At 50.3% G+C, this 27,114-nt stretch overlaps 1 protein-coding gene across 1 annotated transcript in view; it reads right to left on the bottom strand.

Annotated features, from left to right (window-relative positions):
• GPC3 (glypican 3) overlaps positions 1 to 27,114 on the bottom strand; it is a gene marked incomplete at its 5' end in the record, with an annotated part of 139,845 nt that overhangs the window by 41,162 nt on the left and 71,569 nt on the right. Inside the window, 3 exons of the mRNA XM_084268964.1 lie at positions 795 to 915; positions 12,417 to 12,542; positions 14,971 to 15,104. Of these exons, the coding sequence (XP_084125090.1) occupies positions 795 to 915; positions 12,417 to 12,542; positions 14,971 to 15,104 (381 nt within the window). The remainder of the gene's footprint in view (positions 1 to 794; positions 916 to 12,416; positions 12,543 to 14,970; positions 15,105 to 27,114) is intronic.

A 27,114-nucleotide genomic window follows, 5' to 3' on the forward strand; every position in this document is an offset into this window, starting at 1 on the left:
GAGAGGTCCAAGCTACTGAAAAACATGCCTTCTACTCAGTGACACAGAGAGGAGAGCAGAAGTGGCTGGCTGAAGAGCTCTGGGAGGTTAATAGCTGCCAGCTGAACGCTGTACAGAGATGCCACCTAATTCCTTGGCAGCAGCAGGGCTTGTTCACCGACCTAACTTGGCCTGGTGTGATGGGTAGAGACAAGATACTGCTTGTCCTGGCAAGGATGCTATGTCTGAGACCGTGGGAAGAAAGCTCCTTCCCCAGTGGAAAGGGTCTCATCTAGTTCTGCCATTTCCCCATTCAATGGCAAATTGCTCCAGTATCGACTGGGAGTGGATGCCCAGGAAGGTACAGGAAAGAAACAAGTGACCCCTCTGCCAGCCACAAGCAGTGCCCAAGGGGACTTCAGGCACATGCCACATAGGCACCTTGTACTCAGGGGCACCACAGCAGCTCCATCTTTCTTGGTCTTCCATAGGTAGAGGATGGATGTCCAACAAAAGGGCACCACAGGGATGCATCCACACATCCCCCCGGGTACCGGCTGAGCCCCGGAGGGCTGAAACGGCTCCCGCTGCACCCGCAGAGCACCACACAGGCGTGCATGGTGCAGGACCTGCCCCACGTGCCCTGTGAGGCTGGTACTGCACAGGGCCAGGGAGGCAGTGGCTCTGCACGCCGCTGCAGAAGATGGCAATGCCCCAGGTTGTCTGGCTGAGCCCGAAGAAAGTGTGGGGGAGGCCAGACTAATTTGGAAACCACCCACTCTGGAGCCATCCCTGCTGGCACGCCTGCAACAAACCTGGTTGATGTGTTTCAGCTTGTCAATAATCTGGCTGATCACTGGCTCAGGACCTTTCATCTTCACCTCATGGTTGCCAGGCTGAGCTTTTGCTCCATTCCTTGTGATTTGGGGACTATACCTGTGGAAATGAGAACAGAGACCACGTTGTGATGGGCTAATATAGACGAGATCTTTAAAATACAGCGCGAACAAAAGAAATCCCAAGATAAGCATCATCCCTTTCCAGAACAGAGCACACAAAACAGTTAATAAAGACAAAGAAAAGGCAGAAGATTCCCATAACTATTTCTGCTCTGCCTTTGCAAAGCAGCAAGATGATGTACTTGTATCACTTGAGGACAATGAAGTCCTTTCCAGTCCATTAGTAACCAAGGAAGACATTAAACAGTATATAACAGGGATAAATATTTTCACATAACTTGCACCCAAGAGTCCTAAAAAAGCTGGCTCAGAAATTCTGGCTTGCTCGTGTTTGTTTAAAATAAATCTTGGCAGACCACAGAGACTCCAGCACAAGAGCAGTAGTGTTGTGACCACAGCCAAAAAAAAAAATGAGTGGGATGACCCAGTTAACTGCAAGCTGATTAGCATAACATCAACCCCCTCACAAAATAATGACTATCACTGATGTGTGATTTCAATAATAAAGAATTAAAGCATCAGAATATAATTAATGCTGTCAACATTGCTAATGGAAAATAGGTGTTGTCAAACAATCCTGATTTCAGCCTTTGATGAGATCCAGCCTTGGGGATCAAAGCAGCTGCTCAGACAGAACGTACCTTGAATTCCGCGCAGCGCTGGGCTCGGCACCGCGTGGTATCGCCACTTACACGGGCACCAAGTCAGTAAAGCACCCGTAAAGCAGACTAGGAGCTGGTGGAGAGATCTCCAGATGCAGCTCTGCAGGGACCCTCCCGGTGCAGGAAGCTGCCAGGGCAGCTCTGCAGAGGAGGGCGGCCAGGCTCACGCTCGGCTTTTTTCATCAGCAATTAGGAAAGAAATGTAAACTCAAAGTTCATCAGAGCACCCAAAGTAAGAACAGGGACGGCGGGTCCCCTGCACACCTGCCTTTGGGGGAATGCATTTCTCCACACCATACCTGGAGAGCAACAGCTCATGATGCTCAGGACATGAGACAAGAGCACCCACACCAACCTCACACTCAGCCTCAGGACCAGAGCAAGCAGCTCCCGCCACTGACTGCTGGCAGCCGCAGCAGTGGCACAGAGCACACTGGTGCCTTCTCAAGCTGCGGGCTGTTGGTATTCATCATAGCCCCAGTGACAGCCCACAGTACTCTATAAGCACAAAACAAGCCCTTGTCTCCAAGAACTGACAGCCTGAGCGCACGCTGCCAAACCCCGGCACAGCCCAGGAAAGCCAGATCGCCCAGATAGCGCCAGGCATCAGTCTGCTTCACTGTGTGCCATGGGTAAACACGATGAACATGGCTTTCTGCGATCCATCTCTTAACACACCACGTCCTCCCCCAACTCCCAGCACCAGCCTTAGTCACTGCCTCCACGTCTGCCAGCTCCCTGCTCCCCTGCCCACCGATCTCTCATCCCCACGCTGCTGGGTGAGCCTGGGCAATGACAGTCACCCCACTTCACAGAGGATTTGGGAGAAAGTGGGACTCCAGCAGGGAGTTAAAGGCTGGGGGGCGGGGAGATGGGAGGGATGGTGGGTCCAGCTCAGGGAGGATGTTTTGCTGGTGGAGAAAGCAAAAGGCATGGGGACATTCAGCCTCAACACCTGTCCAGTCACAATGGGGGTCCCAGGGATAGACGGGGGGGGGGGGGGGGGCTCTAAAATACTTGCATCATTTAAAATACAGGACTGAGGCTGATTTCCACTGCAGGGCTTTTGGTGGCAGGAGTTAATCATACAGGAGCACTCTGCATCCCCAGCTGGGTCCCCAGCGCTGGGCACTCCCCACATGCAGCTCAGCTGAGAGCTGCCACTGTCACTGAAAGAGCTGGCAGGCAAAGGGTGGGAGAAAGAGGTGCTTGTGGCTCTAAGAGAGGAGCACGTGCCTGTGCATATTTGCTGTTTCCAAACATAAACAGCTTGTCCAGGTACAGAAGCAGCATCATTGGAAAGACATCACCGCAGGTCTCCCACGCCCCACCAGCTCCTCAGCACCAGGGCAGCCTAGCTGTCTGCACAGTCAACCCACCTGCTGCATGGTGCTGCCCAGGGGTACCACAGCTCGGTTCTCTACCCAGATGCTTTTCCTCCTGCTGCTGCCTCAGGACTCAGGATTTTGCAAAACAGGCACTTTTTTTTTTTAAAGTAGTTGCATTATCCTGGGAAGTGAAGACCCAGCTCTACCTGAGACAGAACAGCTCCCAGCTCAGGAAAGCGTTTACGCACGCAATCAGAGGCTCATTGCAGGCTGAAAGCTAAGTGACGGGCAGAGCCCATGTCCAGGAGAAGGTCTGGCTTCCCGGCACAGGCCACCAGCTGGACCACAAGCTCCGAGCACCATCTCGTGGGAAGATGCTGCTGCCGCAAGCCCAGCGCTCTGAGCCTGCAAACACTTGGGTTAACTTCTCGCAGGGGAAGAAAGCATCGCGAGCAGCGAACCATTAAACCCGCTGTTTGTGTGTCACACAGCCCCTTAATGCCACTGTGCCAACCTGACAAACGCCTCTGGTAACTGAGCATAAGCATCCACGAGATGCATGACATTGCAGATGCCAAAGAAATTACCGGTTTTGGTGTCACTGTGTATTTAATTTAAAACACTGATGGAGCTCTAAAGCACAGTGCTGAAAAGTCTCCTGTGGCTTAAGAGATTTAACTAGCAGGATAAATTTCCCACAGGTTTTAGCAAGAGCAGAACCAAGCCCATTTGGTGCCTACCTAAATTATGCAATCTCTCCTCAACATTTTTACACAAAGAAACTCAATAGTTTGAGTTGGCAAAACTCCTTCTGAAATCCACACAAAGGCCAGAGAAGGTTCCTGTAGTGGTGTCACACAGGAGGGAGGAACACAGCTACAGCAGATCACCATAACTACATGTCCAAAGACTGAAACTGTTCTCCAGAAAACAAAGTCCCAGGTGTAACCTCTGTGACAGTGGTGGAGTGGTGAGGATGTCAATCTGCCTTCCCCAGGGGCACAAGTCTACCAGAGAAGGAAGCAAATGCTTTCAGGCTTGCTGAGGGGTCTCTCCTTAAAACAGTGATGCTGGAGAAGCAGAGAACCCCTGCCTGGTGCCTCCCACCTGCCTGGGGACAAGGGTACCAGGTAACAGGCCCAGAACACCACCAGTCCAAGCTGCACATCTCTGAGCATGAATCACAAAGCAGCAGATGTGTGGGGACATGCTACATCCAAAGAGGCCAGAGAGGATCTCTTGTGGGGTTTGGGTGCTTCAGGCCATGCTGCCTCTGCACTGCCGAGCTGAGACCTCTGGGTGTGCTCAGGTATGAGTGAGACATCAGGTCCCCCTTGGCTGTGCCCATCTCTGCCCTCACCCTGGGGCAGTCTGGCATGCAGGGTACAGCCAAACAAAGGGTTAAAGGCTTTGAAATGTAGCTTCAGTGAGGGATGGACATTCCTGAAATGCCAGAAGCAGCAGCTGGCACCCCTCCCCGGAGCCTGGGCCAAACAGACAGGCCTTAATATGGCACAGAGATACCTTTGCAGCCCCCGTTGAGCTGGGGGGTAGGGGGGTCCCAGGGCAGTCCCCACGCAGGCTCCCCTGTGTCCCCACCGAGCTGCTGCTGGCCCAGTACACTTGCAGCAAAGCCAAAGCATCACCTTCCTCAGCCCCAGATCAGCGAAGGAGAAGTCTTAGAGCCATCCTGAGCTGCTTTCAACATATGCCAATAAACCAGCCCCTTCTGCAGGACACTTGTGCCACTCCATGAAAGCCACCACATACCTCTGCCATGGAGACACCAGCACTGAGCAGCAGCTATGCACAGTGGCTAAAGCCCACCCCCATGGTCCCAGGGGGTCCATGTGCCGAAGGGCTATCAGTGTTGCAACATGAGCACAGTCTGGCTCCCACTTCACAAGCAAAGCCCAAAATATTTCCCTCTTTGACGTGTGTTGACGTCAGTCAGCAGCATCTCCTTGCCTGGGTTCCCTGGGTACGGGCTCTTGTTGGGCACATGGTATTTTCCAAAGACAAATGTCACATTGTAAAATGTGCTGATAAGCAGCCCTTGCTAAAAGCAACTTTAAAGACAACCACCTGATGAAAATACCAATGGTCTGAGGTCTTCTGTGGGGACAGCTACAGACCCTTCCTGCTCCTTCTCATCCCTCAGCAGTAAATGCCAAAGCAAGAAATCAAACTCAGGGATTCTCCCCTTCTTTCCTCCCCACCATCCACAAATGTCTCCTGTGGATTTTGGTCATTCCAGTCCAAATGCAGCTCCTTCCAGGCTTTCATTTCAGAGCAAGGAAGACAAGATGACAAATGCAATTTAAATATATGGCAATGAATGTAAAATGTGCATTCATCCTCCTCAGCCATGCTAGGCTCAGGTATGAGTTACTGCACTGCCTGGTGTGATTTACAGAGAGTAATCCTGTAAGTCAAACACAAAGAATTACACCTTTTAGAAAAAGGAAAGTTAAGTTTTTCTTTCAAATAGCAATTAATTTATGCCTGCCTTCCAGTTGCAGAGTGTTTATTCAAATGCAGCTCCACAATTCAAATAGCACGATATCCCTTGCAGGCTTTTCCTTTACTATCTCTTCTCACTAAATCCAACTTGTTTGAGGGACTGGATGTGGGACAAATTCAACAGTCTGCTACAAAACAGGACTACAATACAAGAGAAGAGGTTTCATTGCACAGGGCTTAATACCCAAGCTTGAGGGAGCAGGATTTCCAGCACGTACAATCCCCACACACAGCAGCCAGGGAGCAGCTCCTGGATGAGTCCACAAGCCTCCAAGCAGCAGTAACAAATCTTTCCACATTGGTTCCTCTCTAAAGAGAGTGTCCAGAGACACCTGGTCAATCACACCAGTTCCCAGGCACAGTCCAGGTGTGGGGCACAGCCCAGCCAAGTGCAGGTCACAGAATCACCTGGGTTGGAAGAGACCCTTTAGATCATCAAATCCAACCACAGTCTGACCCTCACTAGCCCTTTAAGGACTTCACCTACACACCTTCTAAATGCCCCCAGGGATGATGACTCTGCCACCTCCCTGGGCGTGAGGTGCACCCCAGCTGTCCTCTTCCACACGGATGCAGGGTCTCACCACCCCTTGGCCACAGGCAGGCACCTGTTACGTGGGGGTGCAGGTGGCCAAGGGGAACTGGGGTAAAACAGCTCTCAGGTGCTGTCCCAGCTTGCAGCGTGTGCCAGATGCTCTGCCTGCAGCCCTCGCAGAGCCTGTGATGCTGCAGTCAATTTACACCACCAGTGGCTCTGAACAAGTTTCTTCAAAAGCAACCAGGAGCATCCAATGCTCTCAGTGGGGAGCATTCTCACCTAAATAAAAGGAAGCCATTTGCTGCTAGATTTCCAAACATCCAGCACCTTGCAGCCTGCCAAAGGGAAGAGCTGCCTTTTCCCAACCACCTTATGCAACGAACTACAGTCAGAAAGCATGCTGCAGATGTTAATTTGCTTTATTGCCCGTGAAGCCTCTGATAACCACCCAGTTCTGGAAGATGAGACTAAGAACAGCAAGAACTGTAATATTCATAGGAAAACTATGGGAGTTTGAAGCATAAAGGGACAGCCCAAAGTCTTCCTCCATTCTTACTTCAGCTGACTAAAGTTCAAGACAAACAGATTATGGAATAAGTGCCTAAACCTGAGACCAAGCAGCAGGCTTAATATAGGAAGATTCATGAACTTCATTTCTGAAATACTCTGGAAACAATTACAGCCACTCAATAACTGACCGAATTTGCCTACTATCCTTTCATTATAGCTTACATTTGCTACAAAACTGTGTTTTATGTGCTCAAAAAGTTATACAGCCTCTCTCTTTGGGGACTCCATTGTATCAGAAACTTTGCAGCACTGCCAGAAATAACCAAACCCTTCATGAACCAAAGGGTTGTTGCTGGCACGGAATTTCCTTTGTTCCAATTACAGAATCTTATTTTTCCCTCTTGCTTCCAGTTGTGCTTTCATTGTTTATGATTTGTATGATTACACCAAACCACAGCACATTGGCAACAGCAGGGAAACCTGAGACTTGCAGCTTGAAGAGGAGAATCTGGCAAGGTGCTACAAATGTATTAATTTGGGATCGGTACCCAGAGAACAGGAGTTGTGTGCAGGGGATTTAGACTAACGAATGGGTCTGGAGGAATTTGGAAGTGACAGTAGGTACCCATAACAACTTAACGTGCTTACAAGTTTTGCAGTGGGCAAACGTTGCTGTCATCCTACTCAGAGCAGCTTGAAAGGAATATACTTGTGTAAGCAGATTATTAGACTCAGAGAATCGAGATTTTAATAGGCTTTTAGTATTAAATGCTGCAAAACCCTGATGTAACATATAAAGGCTCAAGTCACTTTTGAGATTCAGACGCCCAACTCCCATAGAAACTGAGATGAGTTTGGTATCACAACACCCACTTGATTTCAGCTGAGGTCTAATTATTCAGCCATGGCTTCAGTGATAAGCATCACCCTCCACTTTTGGTCTGCATTGGGTGGAGATAAGGGTAAGAGGGACTGGACAACATCTTCTCCCCTCTCAACAGCACCAGCATGAGGGCAGGTGGGAGGATGGGGCATGAAGACAAGCAGAGGCAAGGAAAGGTGTGATGGCAACCTTTGCTGGGGCAGGTGTAAGCTGCACTCCCACCCCTTCTCCATGCCCAGGCCTCAGTTATCTACGAGAAGTGCCTGTCAATTAGCTGAGCCCATGAAAGCTGCAAAGAGGTGCACAGGGATGCACAGAGACAGGAGGAGACCCCAGCAGGTCTGGTCCTCCGCTACAATGAACACTAAAGCCTCACGACCCCTCCACAAGCTCTTCACAAGTGGTGGAGTGTGCCCCAGGTGGCTTTTCCTGTGGTGTTACATAAAAGCACAATATGTTTTTGCACACTTTGAAGAGTGTGAAAAGCAGTAATTTCTTGCCTTTTCTTTTTTCTTCCCACTTGGGCTTATGTTCTTCCACCAAGCAGCAGCAGCAGAGCAAAAGACACAGGAACTGCTCAGGGTGTGACCAGAAAAATCAACTTTCCCCATGCACAAGCCATTATTTCTGACAGATCAAGGCACAACGTGCTAAACCCAGGAAAGGGATGGTGATCAAGCTACCAACCCAGAGATCGAACCTCAGGAAGGAGGATGAATTCTTGCCATTAGATGGTCCAGCCTAGAGAAGAAAGATGGACAAAGGATCACCAAATAAGACTCAGTAGGAGACAATAAGGGATGGATCATATTAAAAATGCTGGAATACACAAAACATGATGAGTGATGCTGATCCACGAGCAGAGAATGTCACGTGTCATCCCACCATAAGCCAAGGTGTAGAAACCCCTCTCTGTCAATCAGGTTCTTGGATCTCTTCATTTCAAGGGGGTTGCAAGGGGCTGCACCATGCACAGCCCTGCTCCATTGGTGGGAGAGCTCTTAGCCAGGGATGAAACAAGAACACAGCTCAAGCAGAATCAGACCTTGATCAACAGGACCAGCAAAGTCTGCAGAGGACAGCACTGAAATGGTTTGCTGCCTCAGGAGAAAGGCACAGTAAAATCCTCCAGCCCATGCATGGCCCTGGGGCACACACCACATTCAATCAGGTCAGAGGGAGCTGAGGCCGAGGAGGAAAGAGGATGGTTCAAGGCTTACAGTGGGAAATGAGACCCAGTGGAAAGGCCTCTTGCACATTCGGTCTGTGGGGAGGAGGAACATGCTCGCTCTCTGCTGGTAGCAAAGCACTGAGATAAACAGGGGAGAGTAAATACTGATCCTGAGAAAACACAGGAGGAGGCGTGCAGGGCACAGAAGGGACCAGACTGTTTGCATCAAGTAGCAAGATCCACACTGTTGGAATTATCTAGTACCTGAATGCACTGGCAAGGGGCTGTGAAGTTGCTATTCTGGGCTTGATTTAGCATGTTATAGGAAAGGGGCTTAGAATAACGAGCAATTACTTTTTTTGTGACAGAGGTCAGGAAATGACTAAACCAGCAGGGCTCCTCTCTAACTTCATTAACACTCGGTACTGCATTACAGATGTCAGAGGTAAACAGCCACAAGACCTACAGGAATACCAGACAAGCCCATATGGATGCTCATGCTGATCTCACAGCAATGCCCAAACAGCTTTATCCATCATCTGCACAGCACCAGACAGGGAAACATGTGAAGACATGGCATCCACCCAAACATACCTCTTCCCCTGAGCTTCACCTGATGCTGCAAAGCTTCCAGCAGCTTCGGCAGGTGCTTTCTAATCTACCCCTGTTGGCACTATGAGAATCACAAGGTGTCTCCCCTGAGCCCCAGCTGCTATTCCACAGGCACATGGGTGGGTTTAGATCTTCCTGTGAATGTTCCAGAAGCTGAAAGGGCCTCAGGCTGTAGGTGGTGCCCACACTCAGGTAACTCAACCCTGCCCTGAGGTGAAACATACCCAGCCACAGCAGCCACGCACAGCAGGTCAATTACAAGGCATGAGCATCTCCTGTCCAGCCAGCTGAATTTGAGTCAGGAAGATGATTCACAAAAGCCAATACCCAAGAGGGAAACATTAAGATATAAAGTGTTTCACATGCACAAAACCTAGAAAGAACAGAGCCTTCTTTCCAGCAGCCACTACATGTGTGGGACAGCTATCAGATCAGCATCCTGGAATTAACACTAGTGATGCAAAAAACCAGCAGGTTTCTTCCAAAAAGTGTCAAGCTGGAGTTTGGTGCCCAACAAGCACACATCAGTTAGCAGGAGAATCGCACAGCCGTGCCAAACCCACTCCACTACACAACCCACGTTCCCAGAGCAGCTCCCAGAAGAGCTGCTACGTGGTGAACAGCAGCTTGGCTCCCCCTTGGGGAAAACACTGGGTAAGGACACCGCCGACTTAGGGGTACTCAAGCAGCATTACCTCAAACGTTCCTGATTTTCAGGGATCCTCCCAGACACTCTGAAAGAGATGCCACACTGGGAAGCCCGAACACTCGAAGCAGTTTTGGCTCCACATGAAGCAATGCAATTGGCTTTGGAGACCATTTTAACCACAGATTTGCTTCTATTTGAAATATCCCACACATTAGCCCTGGGAAAGGAACACCCTGGACCACTGGCTTATTTCAGCTTTACCTAGCTGAGTGCTCCCTGTCCTTCAATTGGCAGAAATGCCACCAGGTACAAGACACTGTCACAGCCTACGGAGGGGAGAGGAGAGGGTCACCCTGGGAAGGGTGCTAAAAATACAAGGTGGGAAAGCATTTAAGGGGCAACAGGTATTTCTGTTTTGTGCACCCATTTGCCCTGCCTCCTGAGCACCCTGCCTTTACAGCAGTGTTCAGATCTCCTCCATGTGAGCCACCACCCATGCTGCTTTCCTTGCCCAGCCATCAAGAATTTCACCCTCCAGGATGCTACTGGTGTCCCTGCAAGGGGATGGGGGATTTAACTCTCAACACCCCTTTCTTCTCGTAGAACACTCCAATATCTGCCTGCAAGGGAGCTGTTACTAATATTTCATATGAGCTGGCAGAGGTGGTGACATCTGTAAAACAGCTCAGGGGGGCAAGGAGGACAGGAGTGGAAAGGCATGATCTCTTCAGGCACAGCAGAGGATTTATCCTCAACTTAAAAGTCAGGCAGCCAGAGCAGGAAATCTTAGTGTCCCCTTCACACACACGTTTATCCTCTCCCTGCCTTGCCCTACCCACACACCATCAAGGCACTTAATGTGACTTACTGTATTGTGCCACCAACACCTCAGCATTGCAGCTAGGATGGCACCTCTGCCTGTGGTGGTCCACTGGCACTCTCAGCAGAAAGCTGGAGAAGAATGTCTTCTAAAATCACATTTCATCTGCAAATAATTCTGAACACACATTCTCAGGAGGATCTGGACCCTGCACCTTTCCATTGCTGCCACTTCACCCGTGGCATCAGCAGAACCTGGACCAGGGTCACTGGCCATGGCCCAAGTGAACTGTCATAAGCAAAGACCTCATCTTAGGTCCTGCCCTGCAAAGCTGTGGCCTTCATAGCACCGTTTTGGTAAGTTTTAATTAATAATCAGTGAGACACTATTGAAATAATCTTTCTTTTTTGCCAGCTCCTCACTCAGGCATGGAAACTTAGAATTTTCCAGAAATAGGCACGGATAGAGGACACATTTTTCCTTAGGCAGAGTAAGTACACTTAATAAAGTGTGTGATCTTAGAGGCTTGAGCAATTTTTTTCAAAATATAGTTTGATGCTATTTTGGTCCCTTCAGTGTTTCAGGTCAGTATTGCAAGCACGGGCTAATTACCACCTGAGGTTACTGATCAAGAAGTCATAATTAATATCTTGGCATTTCACCACTTCCTGATTTTAATTCTATTTCTTCCCTTATGCAAACTACTTAATAGCAAAGGATGCTTTGCAAACTAGGATGATTAGAGGAGATTTATGTATAATTATAAAAAACATTTCCAAGTTCTATTTCCACATTCTTCAACATTCCTGAGGGGCATTTTTTGCAAGAAAAATACCCAGCTCCATTTCTATTAACACTTCCTTCCCCTCTATGCTATTACTCCTGTACTTGCCTGTCTTCATTAACCTCACAGTTACTGCCAGGACATCCTCAGAACCAGCAAGCATGGCAGGGAAAAGTGCCCAGGGCATGAGCTGGGCCCTGGTGTAAATGGCTCCATCCAGAGAGGACAGCCAGGGCTCGGCTACAGGGAGAACTTCTCCACTGTGAGGGTGAGGGAGCCCTGGGACAGGCTGCCCAGGGGGTGTGGAGTCTCCTTCTCTGGAGAGATTCCAGCCCCATCTGGATGTCTCCCTGTGTGCCCTGTCCTAGTGACCCTGCTTTGGCAGGGGGTTGGACTCTGATCTCTGGAGGTCCCTTCCAACCCCTACCATTCTCTGAATCTGTGAAGATGCTCAGATGGCAGCAGTGGAACTGCGAGAGCTCAGTGGTCCTGACTTCTTCCAGCCCAGAGCTACGGCCAAGGAGAAACCCAGCAAGGTGGTCTTCCTTGTCACTGCATGGGATGGGGCATGGGATGCCAGTTGTGCTGTCCTGCTACTTCACAGAACCAAGTTGGAGACACCCCCACCCCAACACAAGGCCCGGCAGCAATGCCCCCCCTGCTGCTCCAGAGGAGCTACCCCAGCGCCGCAGCACATCTTCCCGTGGGAGCACAGCTGTGCCCGGCTGATCCCGCTGCTCTTAGCTCACCACAACCAACCCACCCTGACCAAACCCAGGCACGGCTGCAAGGTTGTCACAGCAGAGAGCAGAAAACTCAGTGGAGGGCAGCACACAACCGCTTCTCTCCGCGCAGGCTGTGCGCTCCCGTCTGAGCCGCAGCGCAGGTGGATGCAGACTCTGCACAGGGAACAGGCAGCGTCCCAGTCACAGACATTCCTGTGCCTCATTAACAACGGATAAACAGGGAAGAGGGAAGGGAAAGGACATGTGCTTCACCTCTCCATGACTTCCTGTCCATTCCAGCAAAGAGTGTCGTTCTGAACAGCAGAGCTGTGGTTGCAGATGTACTCGGGCAAGTTGCTGTAAAAACTGCTGTGGGACTTCAGCTTCGTTATGAGCTCCCTGGAAGAAACGGGGGACAAAAAGGTACTTGGTTAAAAGAGGAAAAATAGGTGGGGTTGGTGCTTTTTAACCAGTGATGGTAGTCACACAAACAGAAGAAAGCAGCTGGGTACAAACCAACCACACAGAGCTGGTCTTATTTCTGACCTCAAGTAAGATTTTGCATCATCCCCTGACGCTGTCCAGTCAAGGGCTGCATCCATGTACCTTAAGGCAAAGCCACCAGTGACCAGAAGGGTGCTGGGGCAGCAGAACCTCAGCAAAACCATGCAGCACACCAAAGCCAGACACGCTCTGCTCTCTCCCAGCCCCTGAGGAAAAGTGCTGCTGGCTCGGGCTGTCCATACTTAGGGTGCATCTGAGCTGCGTGCGCTGAGGCAGCTCCCAGTCCCCTGCGCTCTGCAGAAGTCAGTGGAAGCTCTTCAGGAAAGGACAGCCTTGGCACTTTGTCTGCCTGACACTGGCCATCTAGCATCCCTGTAAGGTGACAGACCAGACCAGACACTCTGGGCACAAACCTGCACAGATGAGTAACACTGGGTTTCATGCTGAAAGCACCATTTCAAGGCATACACTGGGCAGGGGATGGGATCACAGTCTGCATTCCAAGGGGTAGGTTACCCCCAGCAAAAGGACTCTGCCCCAAGAAGGGAGGAGGAGCCCAGGAGCAGCACTGGTGCCAGGCAGAGGGGATGCAAACCAGGCTGCACCCCCCACCCTGCGCCCTCCCTTCCCAGCACCAGACCTTCAGCCCCAGCAAGTCTCCTTCGGCAGTGGTCCACACGTGCCAGGACATGAGCTGGCCCCAGGAATGCTGACAGCCACCAGGAAGGGGAGAGGGGCTGTGGGAATGGGATGCACTCATCTCCCCCAGCCCAGGTCAGTCTCTTGGGTGGCACCCAGCAGTTGCCACCGGGAAACACCGGCACAGCACAAAGACAATCTGAGGAGCAGGGGCTGGAGAAAGTAAGGCTTGGCCTCCTGGCTTCAGTTCAGTGCCCTTCTCCCTTTGGCAAGGTGTTATTTCTTGGCCTCCATCCTCCCCGGGAAGGGTGATGAGGGATCAGCACCCTGAGCTGGGACCACTCCAGGGGCACCCCTGCAGCAGCGGCACCCCCACAGTCCGCCAGCTCTGGGGAGCTGCCCAGGGGCAGGGCTGCCAGGCGGAGCGAGCAGGGGGGGTGCCCGGCTCCCCCCGTCCCTCTCGGCTCGGTCATGCGCGGGGGTCCCTCCCCAGACTGCCAGCTGGGGGCAGCCCAAACACGGAGAAGGAGCCCGGAGAAGGGTCTCCTCCCACCGCCGTCTCCTGCACTGGGCTCTCAGAGGGGCAGGAGAGCCCATCAATGCCTTTTCGGGGCCAAAACAAGGCCGGATCTGGGTCTCTATTCTGCTAAACCCCAGCAGCCCTATGCTGCCCATCACATCCAGCTCCTCCTGTCCCAGGCACACCCATCCTGCACATCCCAGCGGCGCTGGGGAGAACAGATGGAAGAAAACTTTCCTGGGGAGGGAAGGGAGAAACTCCTCCTTCTCTGCAGGTATGGCCTCACACGATTCGTTGCAGCAGGTCTCATTAGACTTCACAGTCCTCAGGGGACATCTCTGGCAGAGCCTGGGCTGTGTAACCCTCCAAAGTGTTGAGACAATTAGGAATGCAAGCCCTGGTGCGATACCTCACGGGAACCGTATCAAGAATGTGGTCCCTTTGCCCTGTAATGAGAAATCCATCCAACTCTGTCTATTCCCAGTTCCAAAAATCACCAAGTTTGCCCATTTCTCTTCTGCAGGGATTTTTCCTGTATCCAAGACAGCAGTAAAGGCACCTCACATCTCTGGGTGTGTGTTCAGATCCAAAGCAGAGATGCTTCTCCCAGACACACGAGCACCCTGAGTTACAGCTATTTACAGAAGGAAGGAAGAGCAGTGTGCAGTGCAAGCAGCAGACACACCTGCTTCCCTTTGAAAATACTCAGTAAAAGGCTGTTGGCATTCCTGAACTACCGTAAAAGTCTGCACAAAAAAGTGAGCTGAGTCCCCCTTACCTACAGCCATGGTGTTCCATACAACACTCCAGGCTAGAGCCACCTTTCCACCCCCAGCTACACCTCTGAGTATTTCCAGCAGCACCCAAGAAACCCTGACAAAGCATTTGGTGCATGAACCTGGGTGTCTGGTGTGTTGCAAAAAGTCAAAACCAGAGATGAAAAGCAGGACATGGTTTTACAGGTTAAAACCCCCCAGGAGCACTAGGTGAGAAAACACACGTAGAAACCTCACTGCACAGAGCAGCTCTGATGCTGAGACAGAACCAGCTGTGGGTTTATGGGTCAGGGGAGCTCTTCTCTCCTCCTTCCACAGGACTATCCCATATGGCTACTGCACCTGCAGCCCATCCCACAGGCACTGTGCTCAGTCAGAGCATTCTCACCTCCTCCTGCTTGACAAAGTCTCTTCTTGCTCCATGTGAGTCACCTTCAGGACTTTCTTTTCAATGAAAAGGTCTTCAGGGTAATTAGCTGATCGATACTGCCTCTGCTGAGCGTGGCTGCACAACCGGCTGACCTGGAACACACACAGCAGCACGAGGAAGTTTTGGGATCAGAAATACTGCAGGAAAATAGCTGAGATGCACACTGGCTCCAGGATGTGAACAGACCAGTTGTCCCAACATCCCCATCTCTCCCATACCTCACACAAGCACCTGAACACAAACTACTGCCCTAAGGATGCAACCCTGCTCCAGTACAAATATTCCCTATGGGAGGGGAGGCAGGAAACTTCAGGCAAGGTTTTTGGGCAAAGTGCCCCATGATCATCAAAACCCTTGAGCTGCAGGCATGGCCAGCAGAGCTCCTTGTGCTGGGTTAAACTTGTACTGGTAGGAAGGGGCTCGAGATGTTCCCCAGCCCTTCCTTGCTGAGGGGCACAGCCTCTCAGGATGCTCTGCTCCACTGCTCTAGCCAGGCTTTTAGGTAACATCTCCCCTCCAAAGGTAAATCCCGAGATGCCAGTTGTGCATCTCGAGGCAGCTCAGCATGCCCAGGGGTGAGCATCACACACGTCATTACTAATTAAAAAAATCAGGGCTTAAAATAAAGCAAGCATTATGGCTACAACCCAGGCATACCATGGGAGGTCTTGATTAACAGGACTCTGTTAATGACACAAATTAGCTCATTAGCACACAGATGATTCAGTAACCGGCTGCAGCGGCGAGGGAAGGAATCCAGAACGCCTCATTAACGCTCTCCTGCGCAGCCACTGCCCCCAGCCTCCGCCAGCAGCACCCTGGCCACCACTGCAGCGCCTGTTGCAGGTGGACTTGCAGCCATTTCCTTCTCTGGGAGACCACCAAGGGACACCACCCCCAACCACCCCCTCGCCCCAGGGTACCACTGCTGCTGGGAAACCCCTTCTGAGCCACCCCGTGTGGTTCTGCAGGACTCATCCATCCTGCAGGACTCATCCATCCTGCGCTGTGAAGTGGGCTCAGCCGATTCCTGCGAGGACGAAGGCACCACAGCTCATCCCACCACCCACATCCAGGCTTGGGACCAGCCACATAGCCATAACACACTTGTTCCTTGCAGCACCACACTAAACCAAGGCAACCAGCTCCACTCCCTGTTCGCCACACACCCCAGGCTAAAGGCACACCCACCACCCAAAGCTCCAAGCATCTGATGTGTAAAGAGAGGAGATTAATTCTGTTCTATTACACCCTGCATTTGGGTGGGCAAATAAATTAGTAATGTCACCTCTTTCATTATCAACAGCAGCACAGTTTGTTTGCTCAGGCTGCCGTAGGTTGAAGGGTAAAAGAGAAACCTCCTGGGAGCCAGGCGCTGCCATATCTGGTTCACAGAGCAGGGGGAAGAGATGCTGCTACTGGTCCCTTCTGCACCTGCGGCTCCTCCTGCAGCTGCTGGGCAAGCAGCTTCTGCAGCATCTTACCTGTTTGGGTTTCTTTCTCCACTGCTCTCCCTCAGCTACGTTTGCTCTCTGCCTTGCCAAACCCAGGTCTCAGAGAAATGTATCAGCACTGCTGCCCACCCTAAGTTATGGGGCAGGCTTGAGAAACAGAGGGAGGAAGGGAGGAAGAAATAGGAACACTGCAGTTTGGGCTGTTTTCTTTGTCTTTAGTGTTTTCCTTTATCATTCATCCCTCTCTCATAAAATCCACAGGTAAGTCCTCCTGATGCAGGCAGCCAGGACTAGGAGGAAATGATGGGGCAGCAGGAGACCTGGGCAAGACTTATGGGACACCCAAGACAGACCAGGTTTGAGTGTCCCGAGCTCGCTTTGTGCTGTCTGGTGCCACCATCCTCACAGTGGGCAGATCAACAGAAGAGTGGAAGGATGCATGGGGATCTGTCGACCTGACCCCCCAAAAGGGGCCCTCCAAGCCCACAGAGAGGTCAGAGATGAGACCTGCCATGAAACTACCCCAGGGCAACACCAGGTACCCCAACACTACAGGCCAGCGGGCACAGAACAAGCAGCGCCAGAAAAAGCAGTATCACTGCACCCACGCTCTGCACAGGCACATAGAGAGGAGAAGTGGGAAAAGGTCAGATATTTTAAGCTGCCATTTGTGATGACTCCCTTTGATTCCCTCCAGCTCTGTGAAAAGCCCCCTTTCCTTTTCAAAGCCTGCCTTTCAGATGGGGAAGCCTATTGAACCCCAGGAGAAGAGCAAGTCCAGGATCAAGGCTTTTTTCCCCAAGGATGCTGAGACACACTGAATGGGAGGGGAGGGCCGGAGCGACAGCACGAACAATGGCACCACCCGGGAGCACCTTTCAAACAGCAAAGCAGTCGGGTGGACCGGGGCTGCTTCATCTCCCACTGAAGGTTCCACAGCCCCTCTGGTCCTGGGAGTGCTGGCCCAGCCACATCCTCACAGCCCCACTCAATGTTTGGGTACCACAAGAGATGAAGCCACAAGCAGGATCACGTTAGTCCCGACATGGGACAGCAGATGAAATCGTTACAGGTAGAAGCTTGAAAGTTTGAGCAGCAAATCAAAGTTTTTGCTTCTTTATTTATTGGATTAACCTTTTGAGGAAAAAAAAACCCCACCATACCTATGCAACCCATCTTGGGAAGTCACAGTGAAACGATTGTCATATCTTAGTCAAACAAAAACCTGGCTGAGATCTGGGCTTTAAATAAAGTGAGAGAATGGAGAAATAACAGATTGCCTGCTCATTTGCAGGGGCAGCATCGCATGCGGATTTTGGGGGGAGGGAAGGATTTCACAAGCCATCTGCTAAAGTCTGCTGGGCCACAAGTGGTCCTAGGACAACAGATCAGAAAAACTGTTTCATTGGTTCCTGCTGAAGGCTCAGGAGCACATGAACCCAGTTTCCCAGTCTCTTCCTAACCACCACTGTTTAGAAGCAAGCTCCAAATTTTACAAGTCCAGAAATATGCCTGTAGGACAGGTAGAGAAGGGACAACACAGGCCTTAGACCTTGGGAAGAAAGAAGTGAGATGCTTCAGCTCTCCAGGCATCACTTGCTTTGGCAGAAGCAGCAGAGCACAGGGAGTCAGATGCCCATGGGGGTGGGATGCCTTGAGGAGTCCAAGCAAAAGGCAGGCAGCTCATCACGTGTGCTGAACGAGTGGAGCAACAGCAGTGAATACGTGGCTGGCTCCTGCCACACAAACGTGAAATCCAAAGCAAATCAACAGAATGGAGCCGCCAGCTCCTCTCCTTGGGCTCCCCCTGCTATCAGCACCATCGCAAATATACCCCAGTCCTTATCTACAGTACATTCAGTGCAAGAGCCACGCAGGCTCCAATTTCATGTCACACACAGTCCCAGAACGGGCTGGGCTGAAGTTTGAAACATCACACCACAAAAAACCCAGCAACAGGGAAACCAAAGGGCAGCATGGGGTTTAGGCAGCAAGGGGTGGGATTCTTGTTTGTTTTTAAGATAATCTTCCAGCCCACTGAAGAACTGCCACAAGGGGACACAAGGCAAGCAAAACCCTCCCAAAGCCTGAATTTTTACAAGCCCCCAAAGTCACTGATGCTGTAAAAGCCGAGTGAAATCTCCCTCCCCCAGCTCATTAACAAGCTCGCTAATTACCTGATTTCATTAGCCTCCTCCATGCGAGCGTGACCCAGGCCACGAGGGGAATAATCCGATGCCTCCTGCCAACTGCTCCCCGCCACTCCATTCCCTTATTCCAGCGGCAGGGCGAGCCCATGCCCAGCAGTTGGGCAGAACTCCCCGGGGACACGACGACTCCCCGGGCCCACCAGCTGCCGGCAGTCCCCGTGCCGGATGGGGAAGCAGCTGGTTCCCAACACTCCCGGGAGCCACACGCCGCGTAATGGCTCAGCTTGAGAGGGAACATTGATTTGAGAGGAGCACAGGGACAAAGCTAATGGAGTAGTGCTATCAGCCTATTTTAACACTTCCACATTAATTTGGGGTAAGAGGTGCCGGAGGACTGCAGGGAACTTGTTGGTGGCTGCATAGAAGTGATGTGCCAGAGGGACCAGTACCAGGTTGTGTGTGAAGCAGCATCATAGCCCTGGTGCAGCTGATGGAGGGCAAAGTCCCTGTGGCCACCCCAGCCTGGCTGCAGTAGGATGCCATTGAACCCACCGATCGAACCCACGCTGCTGCCCGGGCTCAAGGCAAGGCAGCTGCACAGGGCAAAAACCTCTCACTTTACAAATCCAGCTGAGGAAAGATGGGAAATCACCATACGTGTGTTCCTCAGCACCAATCTGAACATTACTTAGAATCACTAAGTTGGAAAGGACCTTTGAGATCAAGTCCAACCATACTTGTCCTCTACTAAACCCTGAGCACCTCATCTACCCGCCTTTTAAATACATCCAGGGTCAGTGATTCATCCCCCTCCCTGGGCAGGCTGTTCCAAAGCCTGAGAACCCTTTCAGTGAAGGACTTTTTCATAATGTCTAATTTGAACCTGCCCTGATGCAGCTTGAGGCCATTTCCCCTCATCCTGTCACTGGCAGAGAGACCATCGCCCACCTCTATCCACCCTCCTGTCAGGTATAGGTGGTGATAAGGTCTCCCCTCATCCTCCTCTTCTCCAGGCTGAACAGCCCCCAGCTCCCTCAGCCACAGTAAGAGCATTCTAAAGGTAATTTTCTGGGAGATTTAAAGAAAAAGCTAACTATATGAAAGAGAAGAGAGCACACCACAGACCATTGAATACCCACTGCTGCCGCTTGGCCCGCGAGCTCCCCCAGAGCTTGCTGGGTTTGACCTTTACTTAAACTTTACATCAAGTTTCCATTTGTCTTCTCTGTGAACTCTTCTGCTTACAGATTTGTTCTCCAGGAAGACACAGTATGTTTTCTTGTTTCCTCAAGGGGATGGCCTCGTTTTTGAAGGTTTCCTCCTGCAACCTTCTCTGCTCTCCAGAGTTCACGTGTGTCATTTTATACCTATTCCCAAGTTTCCTCTGGGAGAAGCAGCTGTGCATTAAACTGGCGAGCGACTAATTATTATAATTGATTCAAACACAGCCTCCAAAAGGGTGATTTGCTCTGGAGTATGGGCCACAGACCTCAACTGAGCATGCAGCCTTTGGAGGAACCAACCAGTGCCCACAAAACCCTGCACATCGTTAAACAATGGACCCCAGTTTGGCCAGTAAGGCTCAGTAACACAGCTGCCTGCAATGGTGCTTCTTTGCCTCTTCCCCAATTCTTTTCCACAGCCTGCTCTGCTAAGCATCACACATATTATTAGCATTATAAACAGGGCACAAACGTGCTCTTTATCTTCCAAGTCACCATAAAAGTGAACCTGAAGTCTATTACTCAAGCTCTGCTATAGAAATCTGCTTAATTAAATTCTAAAGGGCCTAAACCAAAAATATACATTGTGATGATGGGGGATAGGACATAAACTTTTTAATAGTAGTAACCAAGCCCGTTCGCTATTTCTACAGGTGTAATAAAAATGCTAATATATGTTAATGTTTAGTCTGTGGTTAATGTTTTGTCTTGTTAATTTCCCCAGGGCTTTTATTACAGATTTAAATCTGCCACACTACCCTCTGATTGCATCGCCCTCCACGAACCACGCACCACGCTCTCCAGCGAATGCTGATTAACACAAGGCAAGAAGCATTTAGCCAGGACAAACACTCTTATTATATGCTTGTAATCATTATATACATTTTGTCAGGAAGACGGGAAGAGAGACGGTTCCCCGGCCCCCACAATCCTCTCGTAGTGGAAAATAGGATTGTGGGCATAAAAATAAATTTGCAAGCCTTTATTTTAGGAAGCACATCGTTATTAACTAAGCAACGCTTGTTCTGCTGGTTCCAGGCACTCAGGCAGAGGGAACAAACTGAGTAGGTAACACAGATGTCTTCTACACACTTTTCACTACGAATCCACACTAATGGAGTACTAAATGCTATTAATCAGCTCTGTCGTGCTACGCCTTCCATCACTCAGACATCACCTTGCAAGGATTGCGTAAGAGACATCCCAGCTCACTGGCATGGAGCAGCAGGAATCGTGGGAAGTGACCTACTCTCTGCGCCGAGGAGAAGAGCGTTTAATAATGCAATACCCTTAAATAATGCAACGCTATAATGTGTAAAATGCACACAAACACTAATGCTTAGAATAACAGAGTGCCTGTCACACCAGTGCCCGTGGTGACACCCAACACATGCTGAAAACACACACTACAAATGCTCGGGGACTGCTGCAGCTTACAGACCAGGTGATGCTGCAGGCCTTCACCACCTGGTTTGAAGACCAGGTCTTCAAACTCCTGCAGATCACAGAAGCATTAAGGAGGCATTTTTAGAAGGGAATATGACTTCATTTCACATCCGTCAGGTAGAGCACGCCATGGCACTTTGCAGAGGCTCAGCATCACAGCAGGAACACAGGGCCCAGGGACTACTGATGGGTGCCCCCCCCCCCCAGCCTCATTTCTTGTCTGCAAAGACAGCTCTGACCATCCACCCAGAGAAAAACAGGAGTGGGCTCACAACACAATGGAAGAGAAGCCAACGACACAGCCACCCCTGCAGACCCCAGCTGCTGTCCATGGCACTCACCATGCCTCAAGGTAACCCAAGGGCTAACTGGTGCTGGTTCCTCAGGGCAAGGAGCAGGATGCATTTCCCACACAGCAGCATGTGTCAGAGGTGGCACAAGAGCTGGCAGGTCTGATGCATCGTGTGGTTACACAGTCAATCAACCCACAGCCTGCACAAGGTGTGGGTGCAACAGCTCAGAAGAGCAGTGGAACAAGGAGCATACAAAGCACAAGGGACTTTTTACCGGTTTCAACTCTTGGTGCTAATTGCTGAAGCTGATGATCCCCATCTGCACTTCCCCCTGCTGTGCCAGGGTTCAAATAACTCAGATCAGATGGAGACCATCACTGCATCTCCCACTGCTCCCTTTAGGTCATGCCACCCTCTTTCTAGAAGGACCTAATGCCCCATACATGCGCTGCAGCATCGAGTGTCCCACCACAGCATCCACAGTGTCCCACCACAGCATCCACAGTGTCCCACCACATCCCAACCCCCGTGCTGACCCACCTTCTCCCAGCCCAGGATGTTTTTTCCCCTCAAAGGAACTGTGACCTCAGCCCGAGTTGAGCCCTTTTCAAGCCTACATAAAATAATGCAAACAAGATGTTTCTTCTTTCTGGCGTCCCCAGCATGCAGCATTTAATCCACCAGAGAAAGCTGCTTTGTGTTCAAGCAACAGGCTGTTTATTGTTATTTATAGGTAGAGAGGAAGTCGGACTAAACGATCACAGTTGTTCCTCCTGCCTTTATCATCCATGACATGTAATTAAAGCACAACTTTTCAAGCCAGTGTTTCCCTCCAGTGTTCTGTTAATTCTGTATTTAACACAGAATTTGGGATTTCAGCTCCAATAGTCGGGCAGCAAACCACAGGGCAGGCAGCTGGTGCCCCAGCCAGGGCTCAGACCCAGCCCAGGCTGTGAGAGTCAAGGAAAAAAAACATTTGTCCAACTTTCAGCGCTCACTTACGCAGTTTTCCCAGGCAGAGATGTTTCCTGGACCAGGGCCCCACAGCATCCTCACACACACATTATGGCCTTAAGTTAGATCTGCACAATATGGTGTTTCTTAGACAACCAAACTGAGGCTTATTTCTTGGAAAGAGAAGTCAGCCTTGACTGAAAGGTAACAAAGCGCAGGGGAAGATGCAGGAGTGAAATGCAGAGGGAAAAGCAGGAATGTGCAAGACTGGCCAGAGCCAGGTTTAGGATCTAAATGCAACAGCGCTGAAGCCCAGCGCCTGGTGAAGCCCCGAGCCCCCGATGTGCTGGGTAGCTAATGTAAGGGTATGGGAGGCTGGGGCATGGCTGCTCCACACCTCACGCTGCTGTCGCACCTTGGGGACCCTGGTTCCCTGAGGAGACTTGGAAGTGCTCCAGATGCAACCAACTGATTTAACAATTAGCACTGAAACAATTCAGGCCCAGGGTAGCAAGGCCAGTTCCTGCTGAGGATGCTGAACACGTTGCGGTTACACAGCTGTGCACTGCGCATCCTGCAATACCTGCACCACTGCAGTGCAGGTCCCTAGAAGCCCCTCCTGGTGCAGGCAATAAAACCTACTCCAGCCCAACAGACAGAGCAGCCAAGCAAGGAACTGGCTCGAGGAATTACCAGCTTCTACCAAGAGCTTTTGAAAGAACTAAATAACCATCTTACTTTCTGCACCTCTACCTGTTGCAGAGCTATAGCAAGCAAACAGTAACCCCTCTGAGAGCACCAAGTGCAGTGCTGGCTGCGAGCTCTGGCTCTGCTGGAGGAGCCAGCGGTGCAGATGCCGGGACTGCCCTGTCTCGCCCACAGCCAGGGGCACGCTGCCCACCGAGCTTCCCCCACCACCCAGGCTGGGGCAAAGCCAGGCAGCGCGACGGCTCCAGGCCAGCGCCGCGCGCTCGTTACTTCCCTTCCCCGAGTTAATTGGTTTCCTTAGCAGATTTCTGTGGGTTTTAATACTGCGCCCTGTTTGTGCCTACGGCGCCACGGAAAGGAACAATCCGAGGGAAGGAAATTCCTAGCAGCTTAATTTGGAGAGGAAAAGCAGATACCCGCCGCCACCAGCCGGGACACGTAAGCCAGCAAGCCCGACAGGACCTGTAACAGGCTGTTTAACAGCAGCCGTGTCAGCTGGGTTGCAAATGTGGTCAATGCCTACCAGCCCAACTTCCCCCCCCCGCCCCCCACTGCAGCCCCAAGCAGAGACTCAATTACTCTTTGAGAAATACATCGTTAAATAATTTAAAATTTACTGCTTGACTTTCTGTTGGTGTTTTGGTTTGGTGGGTTTTTTTAACCAGACCTGTTCAATTTTGGAAGCATGAAGCCATGTTATGTGTCAGCTAGCAATTAGCTACTGTACACTGTTTATTCTTAAGTATAATCTTTGAGTAGAAGGGCAATATCCTTAGAAACGCAGCATTAACTTGTTCCTCAATGACTTTAATATGGCTCTTTTCAAATTACTGCTCATAAAGTCTCAGGGAAGAAAAATCTACTGATGATATCCCATCTTCTTAATTAGTTCTCTCTATCAGCAATCCAATAGCAAGTGTAATATTTGTATCAAATAAAGCACACCAGGCTTACCACTAACTTGGCTGTAACTGGTGACACAGGCAGGTACACAAGCAGGTAAGAAGCAATGCCAGACTGCAACCTGTGCAGACCGTGCCCGGAGGTACACACAGCTTTTCAGATTTATACTTCAATAACTGCTTAAACTGAAGCCATCCCAAAGGTTTTTATGCTACTAACAGTGTTTTTTGCTATAAAATGCCCTCTCTCCCTTCCTGTTCTGAATGGAAAACCCTCTCGATTCCAAAGGGTTTGGTGCCCATCATTCCCCATGCTCACCTGCCCCTTACGAGGGGCCATAACCACACTCAGTTTACCCTTCCCACAGAAATAAGCCTCCCAGGAGCCACATTTTCCTTCCTCCATCTACTTTTCCCTTCCCAAAGATCAGTTTCTACTTAAAACACCACAGCTGGATGTAGCAAAGCTCACCAAATCATTTCAGCTTTTGTTTTTTTCAAGTTAGTATCTTCAGCTGAATAATTCAGAATCACAGGATGCTTTGGGTTGGAAGGGACCTCAGAGATCACCTAGTTCCAACCCCTCTGCCATAGGCAGGGACACTCTACTAGATTAGGTTGCCCAAAGCCCCATCCAATCTGGTCTTGAACCCTGCCAGGGATTCAGGGGCTCCCACAACATCTCTGGGCAACCTGTGCCAGGGCCTCACCCCCTCACAGGGAAGGATTTCTTCCTAATTTCTAATCTAAACTGCCTTATTTCATGGCATGCCCTCATGGCTTTCCCCATGGTGACACCATGAACCTCCCCAGCCAGAATCTAAAATAGTGTAATAATTGTTATTAATGGAAAGCGGTAAAAAATATGTGGAGATGAGCTGCTGTCAAAATTAACCCATTCAAGGCCAAAAAAGGGCTCAGGAAGACTCTAGGTTCTTTTTTCTCCACCCCTTTTTAAAAATCTCTGGGTTTTGAAGCTACCATATTCATAAGAATTCTCTTCCCCTGATAGTCAATCCTGGCCTAATCCAATTCAAGGCCAGCACCAAGATAATTTACCCAAAACACGGCAGACAAGGTAAAAAGACTCCCATTAGATTTTCTGCTCATGATAAAGGAGCTACATTTTACCAGAAGACAAATCAGGCTCATATAAAAATGTAAATCATTATTTTCTGTAAAGATATAAATATCTGCAGGGCCTTTTTTTTTTTTAATCAAGAGACTTTGTTGTAGCACATCTTGTTTTTCCATGTACTGCAGTTAGCACAATTGAATTATGGAATGACTTGCAGCGTCAGATTAGCTTCTGCCTGATTGGGAATATCTTTATAATGGGGATCAGTGTGCACTTTTAACCTCCTTACAATGCCATAGCGTATGCCTGATTCGTATATTAAAGTGAGTCATTCAACAATAGGCTGTTTACAGACAGAAATGAAATTAATTCAACTTTATCTCAACACCTGTAACATCACCCAGCTGAGGACTCCAATTCCATTATGAGAAGCAGGTTCCAATAAATTGAAATGCAACAACTGCAAGAGGAGAGGGGGAAGCGCTCGGGCTGAGAGCAAACAGAGGAGATACTTCAAATGCAGTCCTGGGCATCTCCTTTACTTCCCAAGGTGGAAGCTGGGCGCTTCCACAGCTCCCTGAGAAAAGAAATCTCACACCCAAATCCTCAGGGAGAGAGCTACTGAAGTGCTTTCTGGCTCCAAACCAGCAAGGGAATTGCACAGAGCAAGGCTCAGAGGTGTCCTAGATATTTTTCAACATCTGCCATGCAAACGCTTTTGGACCCATCTGCTCTGACCTACTGGTGCCATTCTGCTGGTCGGAGCCATCCCAGCATCACCCACTGCAGTTCCCACTGCCCTCAAGCACCCTCCACCCTGATTTTTTGCAGCTGTCCTTTGAGGAGGAGACAGAGGAAGGATGACTTAAATACCAGGACAGGCAGTCAAGATATCAGTAGAAATACCAGCTCTCTGGTGCTCTGGAGAGCATCAGCATGAGGTTTATTTGTACAGGGATAACGATCAATACGTGCGATCCAAGAGTTAATAAGCTTTAGAAAGACATAACTCAGAGCACATCAGTCACCACCAAATTCTCCTCACTATCCAGCAGGCTCACTTGCCCTCTCCAGTCCAGTACCTAAGAGCATCATCTCTACCACCGCTGATAGCACAGGAGAGAATTAGGTGTGAAAATTGATTGGGTTAGAAAGATACACCTGCATAAAGAATTGCTGAATCCCCCAACTGCTGGCTCGCTTTCTCTCTCCTTTTTTTCTTTGTTAAACAGAATTAACTCTGCCAAAGTAGCTGCAGGGCATCAGCACAGTGTTCTGCAGCCAGCCTGCTCTCTCTCAAATGAGGCTTTGAAAGAATAATGCAGTTAGCAGCAAGCTTCACCCTCTGAGAGGAGGCTCCGTGCCCTCAGGGGTTTATTAGCCAGGGAACACAACAGGTAGGGATGGAAATGTAACCCAAAGAGGCTGAGGGCCGCCGGAGAGCTCTGCCAGCTACAAGGGGTGCGTTGCTGCAGAGGACAGTTTTCAAATACCCCTCAATTAGTTGCAATATTTTTTCCACCCCCAGTTAGGTGTATTTGTAGATGGCAACTTTCACGCCTCGTACCTCAAAGCCACTTTACAACAAGATGTAAAAACTGTGTAATCCACAGCACCACACACACAGGCAGAGAATTCCAAATGAAGCCAAACACTCACTGCAACCCAGCCCCTCACCCTCCCCAGCACAAAACCACGCGCTGCAGCTGCCTGGGCAGCTCTGGGCACTATTCCTGCTCTGCAGAGGGTCGCTTTTAAGTTCCTGGTTTGTTCTCGGCTCATTCATCAGCATTGCTAATGGGAGAGTTAGTTCTAGTTTTAAGGCAGCAACACTCCCGGGGGTTACTGTCACTGGAAGTAAACTCAGCCGGGTTAAGATGAAGGATGCCCGGTG

Source organism: Gallinula chloropus (genome assembly GCF_964237585.1).
Source record: "Gallinula chloropus genome assembly, chromosome: 11".
NCBI lineage: Eukaryota > Metazoa > Chordata > Aves > Gruiformes > Rallidae > Gallinula > Gallinula chloropus.